The following is a 21,136-nucleotide window of genomic DNA, read 5'->3' as shown; positions in this document are numbered from 1 at the left end:
CCTAACCCTAACCATAACCCAAACCTAACCCAAACCTAACCCTAACCCTAACCATAACCCAAACCTAACCCTAACCCTTAAGCTGTACATCAAGCAAGAATGGGAAATAATTCCACTTCAAAAATGTGTCTCCTCAGTTCCCAAAGGTTTATTGAGTGTTGTTAAAAGGAAAGGCCATGTAACACAGTGGCAAAAATGCCCCTGTGACAACTTTTTTGCAATTTTTTGCTGCCATTAAATTCTAAGTTAATGATTATTTTTCAAAATATCTTGTTAAACATGAAATATCTTATCGTTGCAGTCTATTCAATTGAATATAAGTTGAAAAGGATTTGCAAATCATTGTATTCGGTTTTTATTTACCAACTTCACTGGTTTTGGGTTTTGTAGCAGCAAATGTGGAACTAGTCCTGCATGTTTTGAGTGTGCGGTAAATAAAGTTGAGTGCACTAATAATATAGATTAGCAAAATAGTGACTGACAGCAAAACGGGCGGGCACAAAGCCAACATTTTTAATGTGTGGGACCAACATTCAAGTGGTTTTCAAAACAGGACGAGCTCGGAACTAAACGTGTTTCCTTTCTTTTCTTATTTTTTTAATGACAGGAAGACATATTCCAAGAACTGAGTGTTCTGAAAACCAATGTTGGTGAATGGAGTTCACATGCAAACAGGATCATACTTTATAAGGCTGAAACTCATCAAGCTAACGAGGGCTTGACATTCTTTTAAGGTGTCAAACTCAAGGGCCCGGGGGCCAGATGTTTATTCAAACCAAACTATTGGGTTGAATTATTTAACCCAAAAGTTGAGTTATGATAACTTAATGTTGGGTTATTCCCAACCAAACTATTGGGTTGAATTATTTAACCCAAAAGTTCAGTTATGATAACTTAATGTTGGGTTATTCCCAACCAAACTATTGGGTTGAATTATTTACCGTAATTTCCGGACTATAAGCCGCACCTGACTATAAGCCGCACCAGCTAAATTTAGGGGAACATACAGATTGCTCCATATATAAGCCGCACCCGACTATAAGCCGCAGGGTTTTGATGTGTAATTACCGTAGTATATAGGGGTTCCTGCTACCACGGAGGGGATTGTCGGGACAGAGATGACTGTTTGGGAACGCAAAGCGTCCCATTTATTAACAATAAATCTTTCAATCATTCAATCAAACTTTCACATCTTTGACATGGCGAACAGCATTCGTGCAGAGTACAAATAATACAACGGTGCAAAGTAATACAAAGTGCTCACCTGTACGTTATCAAAATAACCAGCCTACCGGTATATGAAAAGTCAGTCTTTAATCATTGTGTCATCGTCTTCCTCCTGCGTACTAAAACCACCGAAATCCTCTTCGTCGGTGTCGGAGAAGAACAGGCCGTAAATAAGCCGCACCCTTGTATAAGCCGCAGGGACCAGAACGAGGGGAAAAAGTAGCGGCTTATAGTCCGGAAATTACGGTAACCCAAAAGTTGAGTTATGATAACTTAATGTTGGGTTATTCCCAACCAAACTATTAGGTTGAATTATTTAACCCAAAAGTTGAGTTATGATAACTTAATGTTGGGTTATTCCCAACCAAACTATTGGGTTGAATTATTTAACCCAAAAGTTGAGTTATGATAACTTAATGTTGGGTTATTTCCAACCAAACTATTGGGTTGAATTATTTAACCCAAAAGTTCAGTTATGATAACTTAATGTTGGGTTATTCCCAACCAAACTATTGGGTTGAATTATTTAACCCAAAAGTTGAGTTATGATAACTTAATGTTGGGTTATTCCCAACCAAACTATTAGGTTGAATTATTTAACCCAAAAGTTGAGTTATGATAACTTAATGTTGGGTTATTCCCAACCAAACTATTGGGTTGAATTATTTAACCCAAAAGTTGAGTTATGATAACTTAATGTTGGGTTATTCCCAACCAAACTATTGGGTTGAATTATTTAACCCAAAAGTTGAGTTATGATAACTTAATGTTGGGTTATTCCCAACCAAACTATTAGGTTGAATTATTTAACCCAAAAGTTGAGTTATGATAACTTAATGTTGGGTTATTCCCAACCAAACTATTGGGTTGAATTATTTAACCCAAAAGTTCAGTTATGATAACTTAATGTTGGGTTATTCCCAACCAAACTATTGGGTTGAATTATTTAACCCAAAAGTTCAGTTATGATAACTTAATGTTGGGTTATTCCCAACCAAACTATTGGGTTGAATTATTTAACCCAAAAGTTCAGTTATGATAACTTAATGTTGGGTTATTTCCAACCAAACTATTGGGTTGAATTATTTAACCCAAAAGTTCAGTTATGATAACTTAATGTTGGGTTATTCCCAACCAAACTATTGGGTTGAATTATTTAACCCAAAAGTTGAGTTATGATAACTTAATGTTGGGTTATTCCCAACCAAACTATTGGGTTGAATTATTTAACCCAAAAGTTCAGTTATGATAACTTAATGTTGGGTTATTTCCAACCAAATTATTGGGTTGAATTATTTAACCCAAAAGTTCAGTTATGATAACTTAATGTTGGGTTATTCCCAACCAAACTATTGGGTTGAATTATTTAACCCAAAAGTTGAGTTATGATAACTTAATGTTGGGTTATTCCCAACCAAACTATTGGGTTGAATTATTTAACCCAAAAGTTGAGTTATGATAACTTAATGTTGGGTTATTCCCAACCAAACTATTGGGTTGAATTATTTAACCCAAAAGTTGAGTTACGATAACTTAATGTTGGGTTATTCCCAACCAAACTATTGGGTTGAATTATTTAACCCAAAAGTTGAGTTATGATAACTTAATGTTGGGTTATTCCCAACCAAACTATTGGGTTGAATTATTTAACCCAAAAGTTGAGTTATGATAACTTAATGTTGGGTTATTCCCAACCAAACTATTGGGTTGAATTATTTAACCCAAAAGTTGAGTTATGATAACTTAATGTTGGGTTATTCCCAACCAAACTATTAGGTTGAATTATTTAACCCAAAAGTTGAGTTATGATAACTTAATGTTGGGTTATTCCCAACCAAACTATTGGGTTGAATTATTTAACCCAAAAGTTGAGTTATGATAACTTAATGTTGGGTTATTCCCAACCAAACTATTGGGTTGAATTATTTAACCCAAAAGTTGAGTTATGATAACTTAATGTTGGGTTATTCCCAACCAAACTATTGGGTTGAATTATTTAACCCAAAAGTTCAGTTATGATAACTTAATGTTGGGTTATTCCCAACCAAACTATTGGGTTGAATTATTTAACCCAAAAGTTGAGTTATGATAACTTAATGTTGGGTTATTCCCAACCAAACTATTGGGTTGAATTATTTAACCCAAAAGTTGAGTTATGATAACTTAATGTTGGGTTATTCCCAACCAAACTATTGGGTTGAATTATTTAACCCAAAAGTTGAGTTATGATAACTTAATGTTGGGTTATTCCCAACCAAACTATTGGGTTGAATTATTTAACCCAAAAGTTGAGTTATGAAAACTTAATGTTGGGTTATTCCCAACCAAACTATTGGGTTGAATTATTTAACCCAAAAGTTGAGTTATGATAACTTAATGTTGGGTTATTCCCAACCAAACTATTGGGTTGAATTATTTAACCCAAAAGTTGAGTTATGATAACTTAATGTTGGGTTATTCCCAACCAAACTATTGGGTTGAATTATTTAACCCAAAAGTTGAGTTATGATAACTTAATGTTGGGTTATTCCCAACCAAACTATTGGGTTGAATTATTTAACCCAAAAGTTGAGTTATGATAACTTAATGTTGGGTTATTCCCAACCAAACTATTGGGTTGAATTATTTAACCCAAAAGTTCAGTTATTCCAACTCAATGTTGGTTGATTCATAACAAAATTAGGCATAATAATGTGTTAATTCCACGACTGTACTGTATATATCGGTATCGGTTGATATCGGAATCTGTAATTAAGAGTTGGACAATATCGGAATATCGGATCTCGGCAAAAAAGCCATTATCAAACATCTCTAATCTTAATTGATTGAAAATGTATGTTGTATATAAATATATATATATATATATATATATATATATATATATATATATATATATATATATATATATATATATATATATATATATATATATATATATATATATATATACATGTACATACTTATATATGTATACCGTATTTCCTTGAATTGGCGCAAGTATTATAGTATTCGCACGTCTAGAATTACTGCCGGGTCAAACTCGTTTCTCAAAATAATTAACGCATGCTTGGCCTTATCGCCGGTTAGTTATTAATGCCGGATCAAATTCGTTTCGCAAAATATTAATTTTATTATCGCATGTCTATAATTTTCGCCGGGTCAAACTCGTTTCGCAAAATATTTAGCATATGTCTAGAACTTCCGCCGGGTCAAATTCGTTATGTCACGAGTGACGCTTTACCTGTCCTCATTTTCAAAATGGAGGAAGCTGATTTCAGTAGTTTGCAATCGCACAAAGGAAAAAAGATAAAGAGCTATTCAGTAAGATTTAAGGTCCAAGCTATTTAATACCGGTACGGTATGCTAAAAAGAACAGTAAGCAGCTATTTTTTATTAATATACCGTAGCTGCTGTGTCAAATACGGTATGAGTCATTAAATGACTTATTAAATTAAATCCTGGTGGTAGAGGGCACTAGTGATCCTTCTTGCGACTTCCGGTACTGCAGAAGAAGTGACAACACGAAGCAACAGATTGTCTTTTTTTTCCTCTCGCCTGAACTTTTAACACGGAGGATTACATACCGGTATCTAAAATAAAACAGTTTTCTAAACTGGACTTTCAATCGAAGCAGGAGGTAATAATTAAAGGAATATCTCCATCCAGACAGAGAGACTTTTAAAACTGAAGAAAGAAAATAAGGAAGACTTCTATAAACAAGTTATCCATGCTTTTGGTCAGAAGGAGCTGCAAATGGACTCCATTTATAAGTACAGGTAAGACCATAATAACGTTTTTTTTTATTAAATGTGCTTTTCATGATGGTATGCTTACATCACACTCAAAGCGCACGCCTAAATTTACCGCATTCCTTTTGGTAAACGCCGGAGTGAGAAGAGGTTTTAAAATAATTAGCGCATGCACGGCCATCCCGCAGGCTTCCGGTAAACGCCGGAGTGACAGGAGGTTTTAAATTCATTAGCGCCCCTGCGGCTATTCAAGGAAATACGGTATGTATTTATATAACATAACATGTTTATATACTATTATTATTATTATTATTATTAAACATGCAGTAAGTAATAAGAGGGGTGGGAGTATATAAGTTTTTACTTCTTCTCACTCCTTTTCGGATATGTTTACATTAATGTTTATTTTAATTTCTTGTTTCTTTTTGCTTCTTATTATTACTATCATTGTTATTATTAGGGTCTGCACAGGACCATTGTCAAAGGAATCCCAAAGGGAGTCCTTTTGCAATGGGACGGAAGGACCCTATTGAATTTGTAAGGTTTTATTATTATTCTTTATTCTTTATTCTTTATTATTATTATTCCGCAGCTTTGCGCACTACTTTGCCCCCCTTAACATGCTTAAAAACTCACCAAATTTGACACACAAATAGAAAAAGGTCACCTAAAAACTTTAGTAAAAAAAACCAAACCCCAAAATGCGCTCTAGCGCCCCCTAGGAAGAAAACTGCCTCTAACTCCCAGTACGAATGTCGTACAGACATGAAACAAAAAGCTCTATGTAGGTCTTACTTAGACCTACTTTTCATTAATTCATTTTTTCGGGCAAAAATCAACAGGAAGTTGGCAATTCCCCGTTCAAGACTAAAAATGACTAAAAACACCCATTTTTGCCTCTTTGCGCTGTAATTTGACCCCCTTACAATACTTCAAAACTCACCAAACTTCTCACACACATCGGGACTGGTGGAAATTGCGATCTAATAAAAAAAAAGAACCCCAAAACTCTAGCTCTAGCGCAATTTTTGAATAAAACAGAGACAAAACTGCTCCTCAGAGGAAAACTCAGACAAAACTGCTTGTAACTTCCGGTAGGAACGTCTTAGAGACATGAAACAAAAACCTCTACGTAGGTCTCACCTAGACCTACATTTCATAGATTAACATCCTTCAGCAAAAATCAACAGGAAGTTTGCTATTCCTCCTTCAAAACTAAATTTTTGTTACAACCGGTCACCAAACATCAAACGTTATCTCCTCTGAGCGCGTTTGTCGTTTCGGCTTCAAACGACTACAGGAGAGAGATTGAACCCTTCTGATTAAACGTTGCCGACGGCGTTTTGTTTAGTGCTACCGTTTTGATTTTACGAGCACTAAAGCTGCTCCGCTGCCTATAATGACAACGTGAAATGGAATTATGCCTTTTTTGTCCTCAAAATTCTACACACAATACCCTATAATGACAATGTGAAATGGAATTGTTTGTTTTTTGTCCTCAAAATTCTACACACAATACCCTATAATGACAATGTGAAATGGAATTAGGACCACTAAAGTTGCTCCGCTGCTGTGATTTCACAAGCCTTCAAAGAAAACAACCACTGTGCCGCAGCACCTAGGAAAAAGACACAGACACAACTTCCTCTAACTCCCAGTACGAATATCGTAGAGACACGAAACAAAAACCTCTATGTAGGTCTCACTCAGGACTACCACTGGACAAAAGTATTGGGACACCTAGGACTGGTACCTGCCAAAATGCGGACCCGACCAACGCTGCTTGCAGCTTTAATTATTATTGTTTTTGTTATTCATTCTTCAATGGCTTTTTTGTTGTTTTTTTGCAAAATGTGTTTGTTTTTGTTTTGTCTACATATTCGAAATAAACATGAAAGAAAGAAAGAAAATGAACACCAATGAGTTGACTGATGAACATGATCACATAATGTATTCAGAAAGTATAAATAAGGACAAATAAAGATAGAATACTATTAACCGCAACATGTAAGTTAAAAAACAACAACATGATGATTTGTACATTTTCAGAATGTGCTTGTTCTATTTTTAAACAAAGAAAACTATCCGAAGTTGTCTTTATTTTTAAGTTATCGTGCCGTGATTTTACCAGTGCGACCCACTTGGGAGTAGATGTTTCTCCATGTGCCCCCCACCCCCCGGTCTAAAATGAGTATAACATCCCTGCTTGGAGGTTGTTGTTTTTTTTAACTTGAAATACATGGTAAAAGTGTCCCAGGTGCCGGGGCGTAAGTAGGATTCTTTAACCTTCTCTCCTGGCGTCAATGACAGGGGTATAAATCAGCAGCGTGTGATGTAATTAGTGTTGTAAGGCAGCGAGTGTGGTGTGAGAGTCCACTCACAGCTGCATCACCACATCTCCGGGCAGCTTGCACATTGCTAATTATGGACCTCAGCCTTCAATACAGCGACTTGGAGAAACTAAGGGAAAGCGAGAGGCGGATTGTTTAAATACCGGTGTTGCTTGCAGGCGTTTCCATGGCAGCTGGGTGCACGCGTATAGCTGATTGTCGGGTTGCAACCTCCATTGATATTATCATTAAAAACATTAATAAAAAATAATTAAAAAATAATAAATGAACAATAGTGTCACAGTGGCTTACACTTGCATCACATCTCACAAGCTTGACAACACATTGTGTCCAATATTTTCCACAAAGATATAATAAGTCATATTTTGGTTCATTTAATAGTTAAAACAAATTTAAATAAAGGATCCCATATTCCAATATATGACTCATTATTATCTAAACTAAATGCAGTTTGTTCTACTGATATCATCTCCATAGCTTGTGTGTACCAGTCAGTATGAGTTGGACTATCAACATCTATCCATTTTTTTAATATTACCCTTTTTGTTATTATGCATATTGAAGGAAAAGCATTTTTACTCTTAACTGATGGAGATCCCCAAGAATACACGTTTGCAGTGTCATTTGGATGTTTATATTAAGGAATGTGATTGCTCCTTTTGTTGTTTTCAACCATAACTCTTTTATTCTCTGACATTCCCACAATAAATGAACAAGAGTTCCCTCAGCTGCCCGACACTTCATACATAACTTGCTATCTACTACACCCATTTTAAACAGCTGAGAAGATGTAAAATACAATCTATTCAATATCTTAAATTAAGTCAGTTTATCTTTAATGCTTCTAAAGGGCTTATTGGCATTGTGGGAAGCAGATCAGAATCATATCCATATTTAAGTGTTACTTCTTTCTAAACTCCTATAGTCATATAAAGAATAGCTAGTATTCTTCCTTCTTTTGAGTCTCATAGTAAGGTGTCGGCCTTCTAGATTGGAATGTGTCAGAGTAGAGATAACTCGGAGTAGTCTAAACAAAGGGAGTGGGGGCGAGGGACAGAGGGAAGATCACGGGACTTCCGAAGTTTGGGGGGAGACCGAGCTAGACCGAACGAGGGAACGCTGGTGTGCTAGATTGGTCTCACGTTTGTCCTCTAAGCTTGGAGAATAAACCACAAAAATACCCACTTCTGCCTGGTGATTGAATATAAACATCAGCTTATGTGCCATAAGAGAATCTGGGAGAGACTAGCAATTTAAATTCCCCATTGGAGGAAGAGCTGGTCAACGCAACAGCATTTTTCCAAACATAATTCCATGATATGTCTCTTTCATCTAAAATGTTTAAGTCCATCATCCATTTCCGAACACATGCATCATTTGCATTTCTAGTGTGGTGTTCATTTATTATTCCATAAAATAGTTTAATTAATTTCTTAATTGTGTCTTGATTAAAAAGTGCATCTTCCAACTGGATTTTTGTGTTTTCAGTAAAGAGACACACAAATCCCACCACAGAATGTGAAGGTCATTGTGACGCCAGCCAAACTGGCCCGCGGACAATCCTCGGCCACACGTCATATGACCCGATTGGACAAAATCTAAACCGCCGTCCAAAATGCTACGCAGTAAAAAATGTTTGGTTAAAAAAATAACCCAATTTTAACCCAACTGCTGGTTCAGAAAAGGACGAACCCCTTATTTGAGTTTTTTTAACTCAACATTTTGGGTTACTTTTTTCAACCCGATTTTTGCGTTGAATTATTTAACCAAAAAGTTGAGTTATGATAACTCAATGTTGGGTTATTCCCAACCAAACTATTGGGTTGAATTTCTTCAACACAAAAGCTGAGTTATGCTCACTACATTGTTGGGTTATTCCAAACCCAACTATTGGGTTGAATTATTTAACCCCAAAGTTGAGTTGTGCTAACTCAATGTTGATTGATTCATAACCCAACTATTGGGTTGAATTATTTAACCTAAAAGTTGAGTTATGCTAACTCAATGTTGGTTGATTCAAAACCTAACTATTGGGTTGAATTATTTAACCCAAAATTTGAGTTATTCTAACTCAATGTTGGTTGATTCATAACCTAACTATTGGGTTGAATGTATTTAACCCAAAAGTTGAGTTATGGTAACTCAATGTTGGTTGATTCATAACCCAACTATTGGGTTGAATTATTTAACCCAAAAGTTGAGTTATGGTAACTCAATGTTGGTTGATTCATAACCCAACTATTGGGTTGAATTATTTAACCTAAAAGTTGAGTTATGCTAACTCAATGTTGGTTGATTCAAAACCTAACTACTGGGTTGAATTATTTAACCCAAAAGTTGAGTTATTCTAACTCAATGTTGGTTGATTCATAACCTAATTATTGGGTTGAATGTATTTAACCCAAAATTTGAGTTATGGTAAGTCAATGTTGGTTGATTCATAACCTAACTATTGGGTTGAATGTATTTAACCCAAAAGTTGAGTTATGGTAACTCAATGTTGGTTGATTCATAACCCAACTATTGGGTTGAATTATTTAACCCAAAAGTTGAGTTATGGTAACTCAATGTTGGTTGATTCATAACCCAACTATTGGGTTGAATTATTTAACCTAAAAGTTGAGTTATGCTAACTCAATGTTGGTTGATTCAAAACCTAACTATTGGGTTGAATTATTTAACCCAAAAGTTGAGTTATTCTAACTCAATGTTGGTTGATTCATAACCTAACTATTGGGTTGAATGTATGTAACCCAAAAGTTGAGTTATGGTAACTCAATGTTGGTTGATTCATAACCTAACTATTGGGTTAAATTTACATAACCCAAAATTTGAGTTATGCTGACTCAATGTTGGTTGATTCATAACCCAACTATTGGGTTGAATTTATTTAACCCCACTATTGGGTTGAATTTATATAAACCAAAAGTTTAGTTATTCTCACTCAATGTTGGTTGATTCATAACCCAACTATTGGGTTGAATGTATTCAACCCAAAAGCTGAGTTCTGCTCACTACAATGTTGGGTTATTCCAAACCCAACTAGTGGGTTGTGCAATTTAGCGCTCCTTGACCCAATAGTTGGTTAAAAATGATACAAATAAATGATACCTAGCTATTGGGTTGAATTTATTGAACCCGAAATTTGAGTTATGCTAACTCAATATTTGTTGATTCATAACCCAACTATTGGGTTGAATTATTTAACCCAAAACTTGAATTATGCTAACTCAATGTTGGTTGATTCATAACCTAACTATTGGGTTGAATTATTTAACCCAAAAGTTGAGTGATGCTAACTCAATGTTGGTTAATTCATAACCCAACTATTGGGTTGAATTATTTAACCCAAAACTTGAATTATGCTAACTCAATGTTGGTTGATTCAAAACCTAACTTTTGGGTTGAATTATTTAACCCAAAAGTTGAGTTAATCTAACTCAATGTTGGTTGATTCATAATCTAACTATTGGGTTGAATTTATTTAACCCAAAAGTTTAGTTATTCTAACTCAATGTTGGTTGATTCATAACCCAACTATTGGGTTGAATGTATTTAACCCAAAAGCTGAGTTATGCCCACTACAATGTTGGGTTATTCCAAACCCAACTATTGGTTTGGGCAATTTAGCGCTCCTTGACCCAATAGTTGGTTAAAATGATACATTTTACTGCTGGTTTGTCCTACTCCTTCACAACTACTGATCAACATTATTTTTATTCCATTAAAATATTCTCAAAAGCAAGATATGAGTGACATTTTTTTTTTACAAGAATGGTCATAGTAGTTCTACACAGCATGCTCAAATACCTTCATGTACATAAGATGTGTGATTGTAAATAATGTTAATGAGATTAATCTTTAATAAAATTCCCTTCAAGAAAAAAGTACCTTTCTAATAAAAAAAAAAGCCTTTTACCCGTAAATGTGTTACTCATTGAAAAACAACCCAAAAATGGTTCACAGTTCTGAAAACCCAGAAATTGAGTTAAAATAATACCCTTATAACCCAAAAAATGGATTGTTCTTCATAAAAATAACTCCATAATTTAACCCAACACTCGCAACTCGTAAATTGTGTTATGAAAATAACCCAGCATTGTTTAGTGTGTGTGTGTACCATGGACTGGTGACAGGGAGTGTGTGTGACTGGGGGGGCTACCTGGAGGACGAGGTGGGCTCGGTGGTCTGTCTCTGGATTTTGGCCTGCTGGCTCAGCTTCTCCTTCAGGGTGGTCTGCACGTCGGCCGGGATGTCCGGCGACGTCTGACTGATCTTCATGGCCGCCTCCAGGATCTTGACCGAGCTCTTCCCGTTCATTTTCACCTCCGGCGGGTGCTTCTTCTTCTCTTCCGCAAGCGCCGCCGCTTTCCACTCCGGCAGCGGCGGCGAGCCGGGGGGCGGCGCCTCGGGGAAGGCCACGTGTAGGCCGACATTTCCTCCGTGGCCTGCCAGAGCTTTGCTCCTCCAGATGGGCCAGCAGAGCTTCCAGAAGACGAACAAGGACACGGCCAACAAGGCCAGGCCACAGAAACCCACCACCACCGCCAGGAGACTGATGGAGATGTCTAGTGGACACCAAGCAGAGGACAAACATGCACAGAGAGAAGGTGAAGACATGCATGCTCCTTTCTTATTTCTCATTAACATATACTGTATTTTACGGACCATAGGGCGCGCCGGATTATAAGGCGCACTGCCGATGAGTGCTCTATTTTTGATATTTTTTCATATACAAGGCGCATTAAAGGAGTCATATTATTATGTTTTTTTTTTCTATATGTAAAGGACTTCCTTGTGGTCTACATCAGTGTTTTTAAACCACTGTGCCGCCGTGAGATATTGTCCGGTGTGTCGTGGGAAATTATGCAACTTCGTCTACAAACCCCGTTTCCATATGAGTTGGGAAATTGTGTTGTCCTTTTCAACCCATATTCAGTTGAATGCACTACAAAGACAAGATAGTTTGATGTTCAAACTCATAAACTTTATTTATTTTTTGCAAATAATAATTAACTTTGAATTTCATGGCTGCAACACGTGCCAAAGTAGTTGGGAAAGGGCATGTTCACCACTGTGTTACATGGCCTTTCCTTTTAACAACACTCAGTAAAGGTTTGGGAACTGAGGAGACACATTTTTGAAGTGGAATTCTTTCCCATTCTTGCTTGATGTACAGCTTAAGTTGTTCAACAGTCCGGGGGTCTCCCTTGTGCTATTTTAGGCTTCATAATGCGCAATTTTCAATGGGAGACAGGTCTGGACTACAGGCAGGCCAGTCTAGTACCCGCACTCTTTTACTATGAAGCCACGTTGATGTAACACGTGGCTTGGCATTGTCTTGCTGAAATAAGCAGGGGCGTCCATGGTAACGTTGCATGGATAGCAACATATTTTGCTCCAAAACCTGTATGTACCTTTCAGCATTAATGGCGCCTTCACAGATGTGTAAGTTACCCATGTCTTGGGCACTAATACACCCCCATACCATCACACACGCTGGCTTTTCAACCTTGCGCCTAGAACAATCTGGATATTTCTTTTCCGCTTTGGTCCGGAGGACACAACGTCCACAGTTTCCAAAAACAATTTGAAATGTGGACTCGTCAGACCACAGAACACTTTTCCACTTTGTATCAGTCCATCTTAGATGAGCTCAGGCCCAGCGAAGCCGACGGCGTTTCTGGGTGTTGTTGATAAACGGTTTTCGCCTTGCATAGGAGAGTTTTAACTTGCACTTACAGATGTAGCGACCAACTGTAGTTACTGACAGTGGGTTTCTGAAGTGTTCCTGAGTTCATGTGGTGATATCCTTTACACGCTGATGTCGCTTGTTGATGCAGTACAGCCTGAGGGATCGAAGGTCACGGGCTTAGCTGCTTACGTGCAGTGATTTCTCCAGATTCTCTGAACCCTTTGATGATATTACGGAGCGTAGATGGTGAAATCCCTAAATTCCTTGCAATAGCTGGTTGAGAAAGGTTTTTCTTAAACTGTTCAACAATTTGCTCAGGCATTTGTTGACAAAGTGGTGACCCTCGCCCCATCCTTGTTTGTGAATGACTGAGCATTTCATGGAATCTACTTTTATACCCAATCATGGCACCCACCTGTTCCCAATACGCCTGTTCACCTGTGGGATGTTCCAAATAAGTGTTTGATGAGCATTCCTCAACTTTATCAGTATTTATTGCCACCTTTCCCAACTTCTTTGTCACGTGTTGCTGGCATCAAATTATAAAGTTAATGATTATTTGCAAAAAAAAAAAAGTTTATCAGTTTGAACATCAAATATGTTGTCTTTGTAGCATATTCAACTGAATATGGCTTGAAAATGATTTGCAAATCATTGTATTCCGTTTATATTTACATCCAACACAATTTTCCAACTCATATGGAAACAGGGTTTGTAATTGGTCCAAAAAATATTTTTTGCAAATCAATAATTATAATCTGCAAATAATGTGCCGTTGCTTAGTGTCTGTGCTGTGTAAAACTCAGCAGGGTAACCACGTAATACTCCATGTCAGTAGGTGGCAGCAGGTAGTTAATTGCTTTGCAAAAGTCGGAATGTGTCGGGTGAGACGAGGACGGTTCGTCGTGATCCCAATATGCAGACCACAGCGGGAGGCAGCGTGCAGGTAAAAAAGGTATGTCATGCTTAAACCAAAAATGAACGAAAGGGAAAGGAAAAGGCAATGGCTATGCAAAAAAACGAAAGTAAAACTGAACTGGCTACAAAGTCAACAGAAACAGAATGCTGGACGACAGCAAAAACTTACGGCGTCCACAAAGTACATCCATACATGACATGACAATCAACAATGTCCACACCAAAGAAGGATGGCAACAACAACAACAGTGAGGGTTGGACTCCGCCAAGGCTGCCCTTTGTCACCGATTCTGTTCATAACTTTTATGGACAGAATTTCTAGGCGCAGTCAGGGTGTTGAGGGGATCCGGTTTGGTGGCTGCAGGATTAGGTCTCTGCTTTTTGCAGATGATGTGGTCCTGATGGCTTCATCTGACCAGGATCTTCAGCTCTCACTGGATCGGTTCGCAGCAAAGTGTGAAACGACTGGGATGGGAATCAGCACCTCCAAGTCCGAGTCTGTGGTTCTCGCCCGGAAAAGGGTGGAGTGCCATCTCCGGGTTGGGGAGGAGATCTTGCCCCAAGTGGAGGAGTTCAAGTACCTCGGGGTCTTGTTCACGAGTGAGGGAAGAGTGGATCGTCAGATCGGTGCGGCGTCTTCAGTAATGCGGACGCTGTATCGATCCGTTGTGGTGAAGAAGGAGCTGAGCCGGAAGGCAAAGCTCTCAATTTACCGGTCGATCTACGTTCCCATCCTCACCTATGGTCATGAGCTTTGGGTTATGACCGAAAGGACAAGATCACGGGTACAAGCGGCCCAAATGAGTTTCCTCCGCCGGGTGGCGGGTCTCTCCCTTAGAGATAGGGTGAGAAGCTCTGCCGTCCGGGAGGAACTCAAAGTAAAGCCGCTGCTCCTCCACATGGAGAGGAGCCAGATGAGGTGGCTCGGGCATCTGGTCAGGATGCCACCCGAACGTCTCTCTAGGGAGGTGTTTAGGGCACGTCCGACCGGTAGGAGGCCACGGGGAAGACCCAGGACACGTTGGGAAGACTATGTCTCCCGGCTGGCCTGGGAACGCCTCGGGAGCTGGACTAAGTGGCTGGGGAGAGGGAAGTCTGGGCTTCCCTGCTTAGGCTGCTGCCCCCGCGACCTGACCTCGGATAAGCGGAAGAAGATGGATGGATGGATGGATAACAAAATGTAGAAAAAGTGAAGCGTTGTGAATACTATTCGAATGCAGAAAGGAGGAAACAGGAGGACACCTAACCATCTCACACTATAGAAAACAAGGCAATGACAAATCAATGACACTGGAACAAAAAAAGAGTAAAACATAAAAAAAACACTAGATATGAAAAGTCAGAAGGAGGATGATGATAGTCATGCATGGGAAAACCCCAGAGTGCCTTTTGAGGACACACCAGAGGAACCAGGAGGCACGTTGAATGTAAAGTTGGAATCTTTGCAAACGGTGGCTGGGATGTCAACATGAGCCTAAACCAGACCTGGGCAAAATAACATGCGGCCCATTAAGATTTTCAACCCGCTCCACCAGACGTTCTACCTCTTTTTTTTTAGACCTTTAACATCAAAACTGTAGCCGCCATTATGATGTGCAGTGATGTTTTTAAATGACCGTAAGTCTTGAAGTATAGAAAGTATTTCAATGGTTGAAATCTGCGCTTTTGAGTGTTATAGGAGTTATTACTAGAGATGTCCGATAAATGCTTTAAAATGTAATATCGGAAATTATCGGTATCGGTTTCAAAAAGTATAATTTATGACTTTTTAAAACACCTCTGTTTACACGGACGTAGGGAGAAGTACAGAGCGCCAATAAACCTTGAAGGCACTGCCTTTGCGTGCCGGCCCAGTCACATAATATCTACGGCTTTTCACACACACAAGTGAATGCCATGCATACTTGGTCAACAGCCATACAGGTCACACTGAGGGTGACCGTATAAACAACTTCAACACTGTTACAAATATGCGCCACACTGTGAACCCACACCAAACAAGAATGACAAACACATTTCGGGAGAACATCCGCACCGTAACACAACATAAACACAACAGAGCAAATACCCAGAACCCCTTGCAGCACTAACTCTTCCGGGATGCTACAATATACACCCCCCGCCCACCTCAACCTCCTCATGCTCTCTCAGGGAGAGCATGTCCCAAATTCCAAGCTGCTGTTTTGAGGCATGTTAAAAAAAATAATGCACTTTGTGACTTCAATAATAAATATGGCAGTGCCATGTTGGCATTTTTTTCCATTACTTGAGTTGATTTATTTTGGAAAACCTTGTTACATTGTTTAATGCATCCAGCGGGGCATCACAACAAAATTAGGCATAATAATGTGTTCATTCCACGACTGTATATATCGGTATCGGTTGATATCGGAATCTGTAATTAAGAGTTGGACAATTTCGGAATATCGGATATCGGCAAAAAAGCCATTATCGGACATCTCTATTTTTAACCCAACTTCTGGTTTAGAAAAGGACAAACCCCTTATTTTAGTTATTTTAACTCAACATTTTGGGTTATTTTTTTCAATTATTTAACCAAAAAGTTAAATTATGATAACTGTGGAGTTAAAAACTCAGAAGTGTCAGTCAAGTGTCAATCCATGCCCTACATCAGTGTTTTTCAACCACTGTGCCGCGGCACACTAGTGTGCCGTGAGATACAGTCAGGTGTGCCGTGGGAGATTATCTAATTTCACCTATTTGGGGTAAAAAATATTTTTGGCAAATTAGTAATTATAATCTGCTAATAAAGTGCCATTGTTGAGTGTCGGTGCTGTCTAGAGCTCGGCATAGTAACCGTGTAATACTCTTCCATGTCAGTAGGTGGCAGCAGGTAGCTAACGGAAACAGCGGGAGGCAGTGTGCAGGTAAAAAGGTGTCTAATGCTTAAACCAAAAATAAACAAAAGGTGAGTGCCACTAAGAAAAGGCATTGAAGCTTAGGGAAGGCTATGCAGAACGCAGAACTAAAACTGAACTAGCTACAAAAGTAAACAAAAACAGAATGCTGGACGACAGCAAAAACTTACTGTGGAGCAAAGACGGCGTCCACAATGTACATCCGAACATGACATGACAATCGACAATGTCCACACAAAGAAGGATAAAAATTGCGGGAAATATCGCTCAAAGGAAGACATGAAACTGCTACAGGAAAATACCAAAATAAGACAAAAACACACCAAAATAAGAGCGCAAGACAAGAACTAAAACACTACACACAGGAAAACAGAAAACAACTCCAAATAAGTCAGGGTGTGATGTGACAGGTGGTGACAGTACACCTACTTTGAGACAAGAGCTATATCGATGCATGCTTGGTTATGGTTTAAAGTCATATCCAACAATTGCGACAACGACTTTTTACTGTCAACTGAGTTTCGTTTTTTAATGATTTCTGCTGGTGGTGTGCCTCTGGATTTTTTCAACGCAAAAAATGTGGCTTGGCTCAAAAAAGGTTGAAAAACACTGCCCTACATGGTGGAAAACTACATGGTCAAAACCATTGACAACTACAATTCCCAGAATGCCAAGGGAACATGGCCGCCAAATGACCGATTGAAGGCACCTGAAAAGGAATGGAGGTTCACTCAGACTCATTTACCAAACAAGCTGCATGCAAGGAAGAACAGCAAGCAGGCACAACCGCAAGATCTACTCAACAAGTTTCTCCAAACACACCAATGGTCGGTGAAAATGCTTCTTCATTCGATGACGATCGAAATACTTACTTTGATATGCTTAACTTTTACCTGCAAGCTTCTTAACTTGCTTACTCAACTATCTTAATGTGTTTGTTGGAACTGCTGAGTTCAAGTTGAACTATGTTAAATGGTTTAAGCTTAAGTTAAAATGGCAAATGCTTAAAGTTAAAAGGTTTAAAGTCAAAGCATATGGTTTTAATGTTTAAAGTTAAAGTACAAAAGATTAATGCAAAGTTAAAGGATAAATTCATGTTTAAGTAAAATGTAAAAGTTAAAACATATAAAAAGTTGATCAATTGGAAATCATGAGTTGTCCGTGGGTCCTTTTGGAGTAGAAGAGTGGAACTTAACAATAACTTAATGTTGGGTTATTCCCAACCAAACTATTGGGTTGAAATTTTGAACCCAAAAGTTGAGTTATGCTAACTCAATGTTGGTTGATTCATAACCCAACTTCTGGGTTGAATTTATTTAACCCAAAAGTTGAGTTATGCTAACTCAATGTTGGTTGATTCACAACCTAGCTATTGGTTTGAATTATTTAACCCAAAAGTTGAGTTATGCCTTCTCAATGTTTGTTGATTCATAACCCAACTTCTGGGTTGAATTTATTCAACCTAAAAGTTGAGTTGCGCTAACTCAATGTTGGTTGATTCAAAATCCAACTATTGGGTTGAATTATTTAACCCAAAAGTCAAGTTATGCTAACTCAATGTTGGTTGATTCATAATCCAACTATTGGGTTGAATTATTTAACCCAAAAGTCGAGTTATACTAACTCAATATTAGTTGATTCATAATCCAACTATCGGGTTGATTTATTTGAACCCGAAAGGGACAAGCGGTAGAAAATGGATTAATGGATATAAAAACACACACACTATTTCATTAGGATGACCTGACCGCTTATGAGGTGGCGACTTGTCCAGGGTGTACCCCGCCTTCCGCCCGAATGCAGTTGGGATAGGCTTTAGCGACCGACCCCCCGCGAACCCGAAAGGGACAAGCGGTAGAAAATGGATGGAAAAACACACACACTATTTCATTAAGATGACCTGACTGCTTATGAGGTGGCAAATTGTCCAGGGGTGTACCCCACCTTCCGCCCAAATGCAGTTGGGATAGGCTCCAGCGACACACATGCGAACCCGAAAGAAAATGGATGGATGGATGGAAAAACACACACACACACTATTTCATTAGGATGACCTGACTGATATGAGGTGGCGACTTGTCCAGGGGTGTACTCCGCCTTCCGCCCGAATGCAGCTAAGATAGGCTCCAGCGACCCCGAAAGGGACAAACAATAGAAAATGGATGAATGTATAAAAACACACACACACACTATTTCATTAGGATGACCTGACCGCTTATGAGGTGGTGACTTGTCCAGGGGTGTACCCCGCCTTCCGCCTGAATGCAGCAGAGATAGGCTCCAGCAACCCCGAAAGGGACAAACGGTAGAAAATGGATGGATGGATAAAAACACACACACTATTTCTTTAGGATGACCTGACCGCTTATGAGGTGGCGACTTGTCCAGGGGTGTACCCCGCCTTCCGCCCGAATGCAGCTAAGATAGGCTCCAGCGACCCCGAAAGGGACAAACAATAGAAAATGGATGAATGTATAAAAACACACACACACTATTTCATTAGGATGACCTGACCGCTTATGAGGTGGTGACTTGTCCAGGGTGTACCCCGCCTTCCGCATGAATGCAGCTGAGATAGGCTCAAACGACCCCCTCCCCGCAACACCGAAAGGGACAAGCAGTAGAAAATGGATGGATGGATGGAAAAACACACACACTATTTCATTAGGATGACCTGACCGCTTATGAGGTGGTGACTTGTCCAGGGGTGTACCCCGCCTTCCGCCCGAATGCAGCTGAGATAGGCTCAAACGACCCCCTCCCCGCAACACCGAAAGGGACAAGCAGTAGAAAATGGATGGATGGATAGAAAAACACACACACTATTTCATTAGGATGACCTGACTGATATGAGGTGGCGACTTGTCCAGGGGTGTACCCCGCCTTCCGCCCGAATGCAGCTGAGATAGGCTCAAACGACCCCCTCCCCGCAACACCGAAAGGGACAAGCAGTAGAAAATGGATGGATGGATGGAAAAACACACACACACTATTTCATTAGGATGACCTGACTGATATGAGGTGGCGACTTGTCCAGGGGTGTACTACGCCTTCCGCCCGAATGCTGCTGAGCTATAGGCTCCAGCGACCCCGAAAGGGACAAACGGTAGAAAATGGATGGATGGATAGAAAAACACACACTATTTCTTTAGGATGACCTGACCGCTTATGAGATGGTGACTTGTCCAGGGGTGTACCCCGCCTTCCGCCCGAATGCAGCTGAGATAGGCTCCAGCGACCCCGAAAGGGACAAGCGGTAGAAAATGGATGGACGGATAGAAAAACACACACTATTTCTTTAGGATGACCTGACCGCTTATGAGGTGGCGACTTGTCCAGGGTGTACCCCGCCTTCCGCATGAATGCAGCTGAGATAGGCTCAAACGACCCCCTCCCCGCAACACCGAAAGGGACAAGCAGTAGAAAATGGATGGATGGATGGAAAAACACACACACTATTTCATTAGGATGGCCTGACTGATATGAGGTGGCGACTTTTCCAGGGTGTACCCCGCCTTCCGCCCGAATGCTGCTGAGATAGGCTCCAGCGACCCCGAAAGGGACAAACGGTAGAAAATGGATGGATGGATCTGACTGCTTTGTTTTTTTTTCACTTCTTTTGTAGTTGTCCGACCAGATCAGGGGTCGGCAACCCAAAATGTTGAAAGAGCCATATTGGACCAAAAAAACAAAAACAAATCTGTCTGGAGCCGCAAAAAATTAAAAGCCATATTACATGTGTCATGAGATATAAATGTAATTAAGAGGACTTAAAGGAAACTAAATTAGCTCAAATATAGCTACAAATTAGGCATAATGATGCAATATGTACATATAGCTAGCCTAAATAGCATGTTAGCATCGATTAGCTTGCAGTCATGCAGTGACCAAATATGTCTGATTAGCACTCCACACAAGTCAATAACATCAACAAAACTCACCTTTGTGCACTCATGTACAACGTTAAAAGTGTGGTGGACAAAATGAGACAGAAAAAGAAGTGGCATAAAACACGTCCGAGAAAGTCGGAGAAAGTTATGCATGTAAACAGACTATACGGTGAGTTCAAGGACCGCCAAAATAAGTAGGACAAAACGGCGCTCGCCAAATACTTGAATCAGTGAAGCATATTTAATATAAACAGTGTGATTTATAACAATTACGGAGGTTTGTGTCATGTTTGTCCTCCTACAGAAACCATACTAAAACAAAAAAATTGATTTTTTTTCCCCCTGATCTTTTTCCATTCTTCATACATTTTTGAAAAATCTCCAGAGAGCCACTAGGGCGGCGCTAAAGAGCCGCGGGTTGCCGACC

At 39.3% G+C, this 21,136-nt stretch overlaps 1 protein-coding gene across 1 annotated transcript in view; it reads right to left on the bottom strand.

The window, feature by feature from the left end:
- Positions 1-20,910, bottom strand: part of syt10 (synaptotagmin X) — a 42,576-nt gene extending 21,666 nt beyond the window's left edge. Inside the window, exons 1-2 of the mRNA XM_062066396.1 lie at positions 20,761-20,910; positions 11,490-11,895 (exon numbers count right to left, since the gene is read on the bottom strand). Of these exons, the coding sequence (XP_061922380.1) occupies positions 11,490-11,647 (158 nt within the window). The 5' untranslated portion in view covers positions 11,648-11,895; positions 20,761-20,910. The remainder of the gene's footprint in view (positions 1-11,489; positions 11,896-20,760) is intronic.
- Positions 20,911-21,136: the final 226 nt, after the last annotated feature.

The sequence above is a fragment of the Entelurus aequoreus genome, linkage group LG12 (assembly GCF_033978785.1).
Source record: "Entelurus aequoreus isolate RoL-2023_Sb linkage group LG12, RoL_Eaeq_v1.1, whole genome shotgun sequence".
NCBI lineage: Eukaryota > Metazoa > Chordata > Actinopteri > Syngnathiformes > Syngnathidae > Entelurus > Entelurus aequoreus.
Note: the sequence above shows the minus strand (reverse complement) of the source record. Positions and strands in the feature narration are given on the sequence as shown.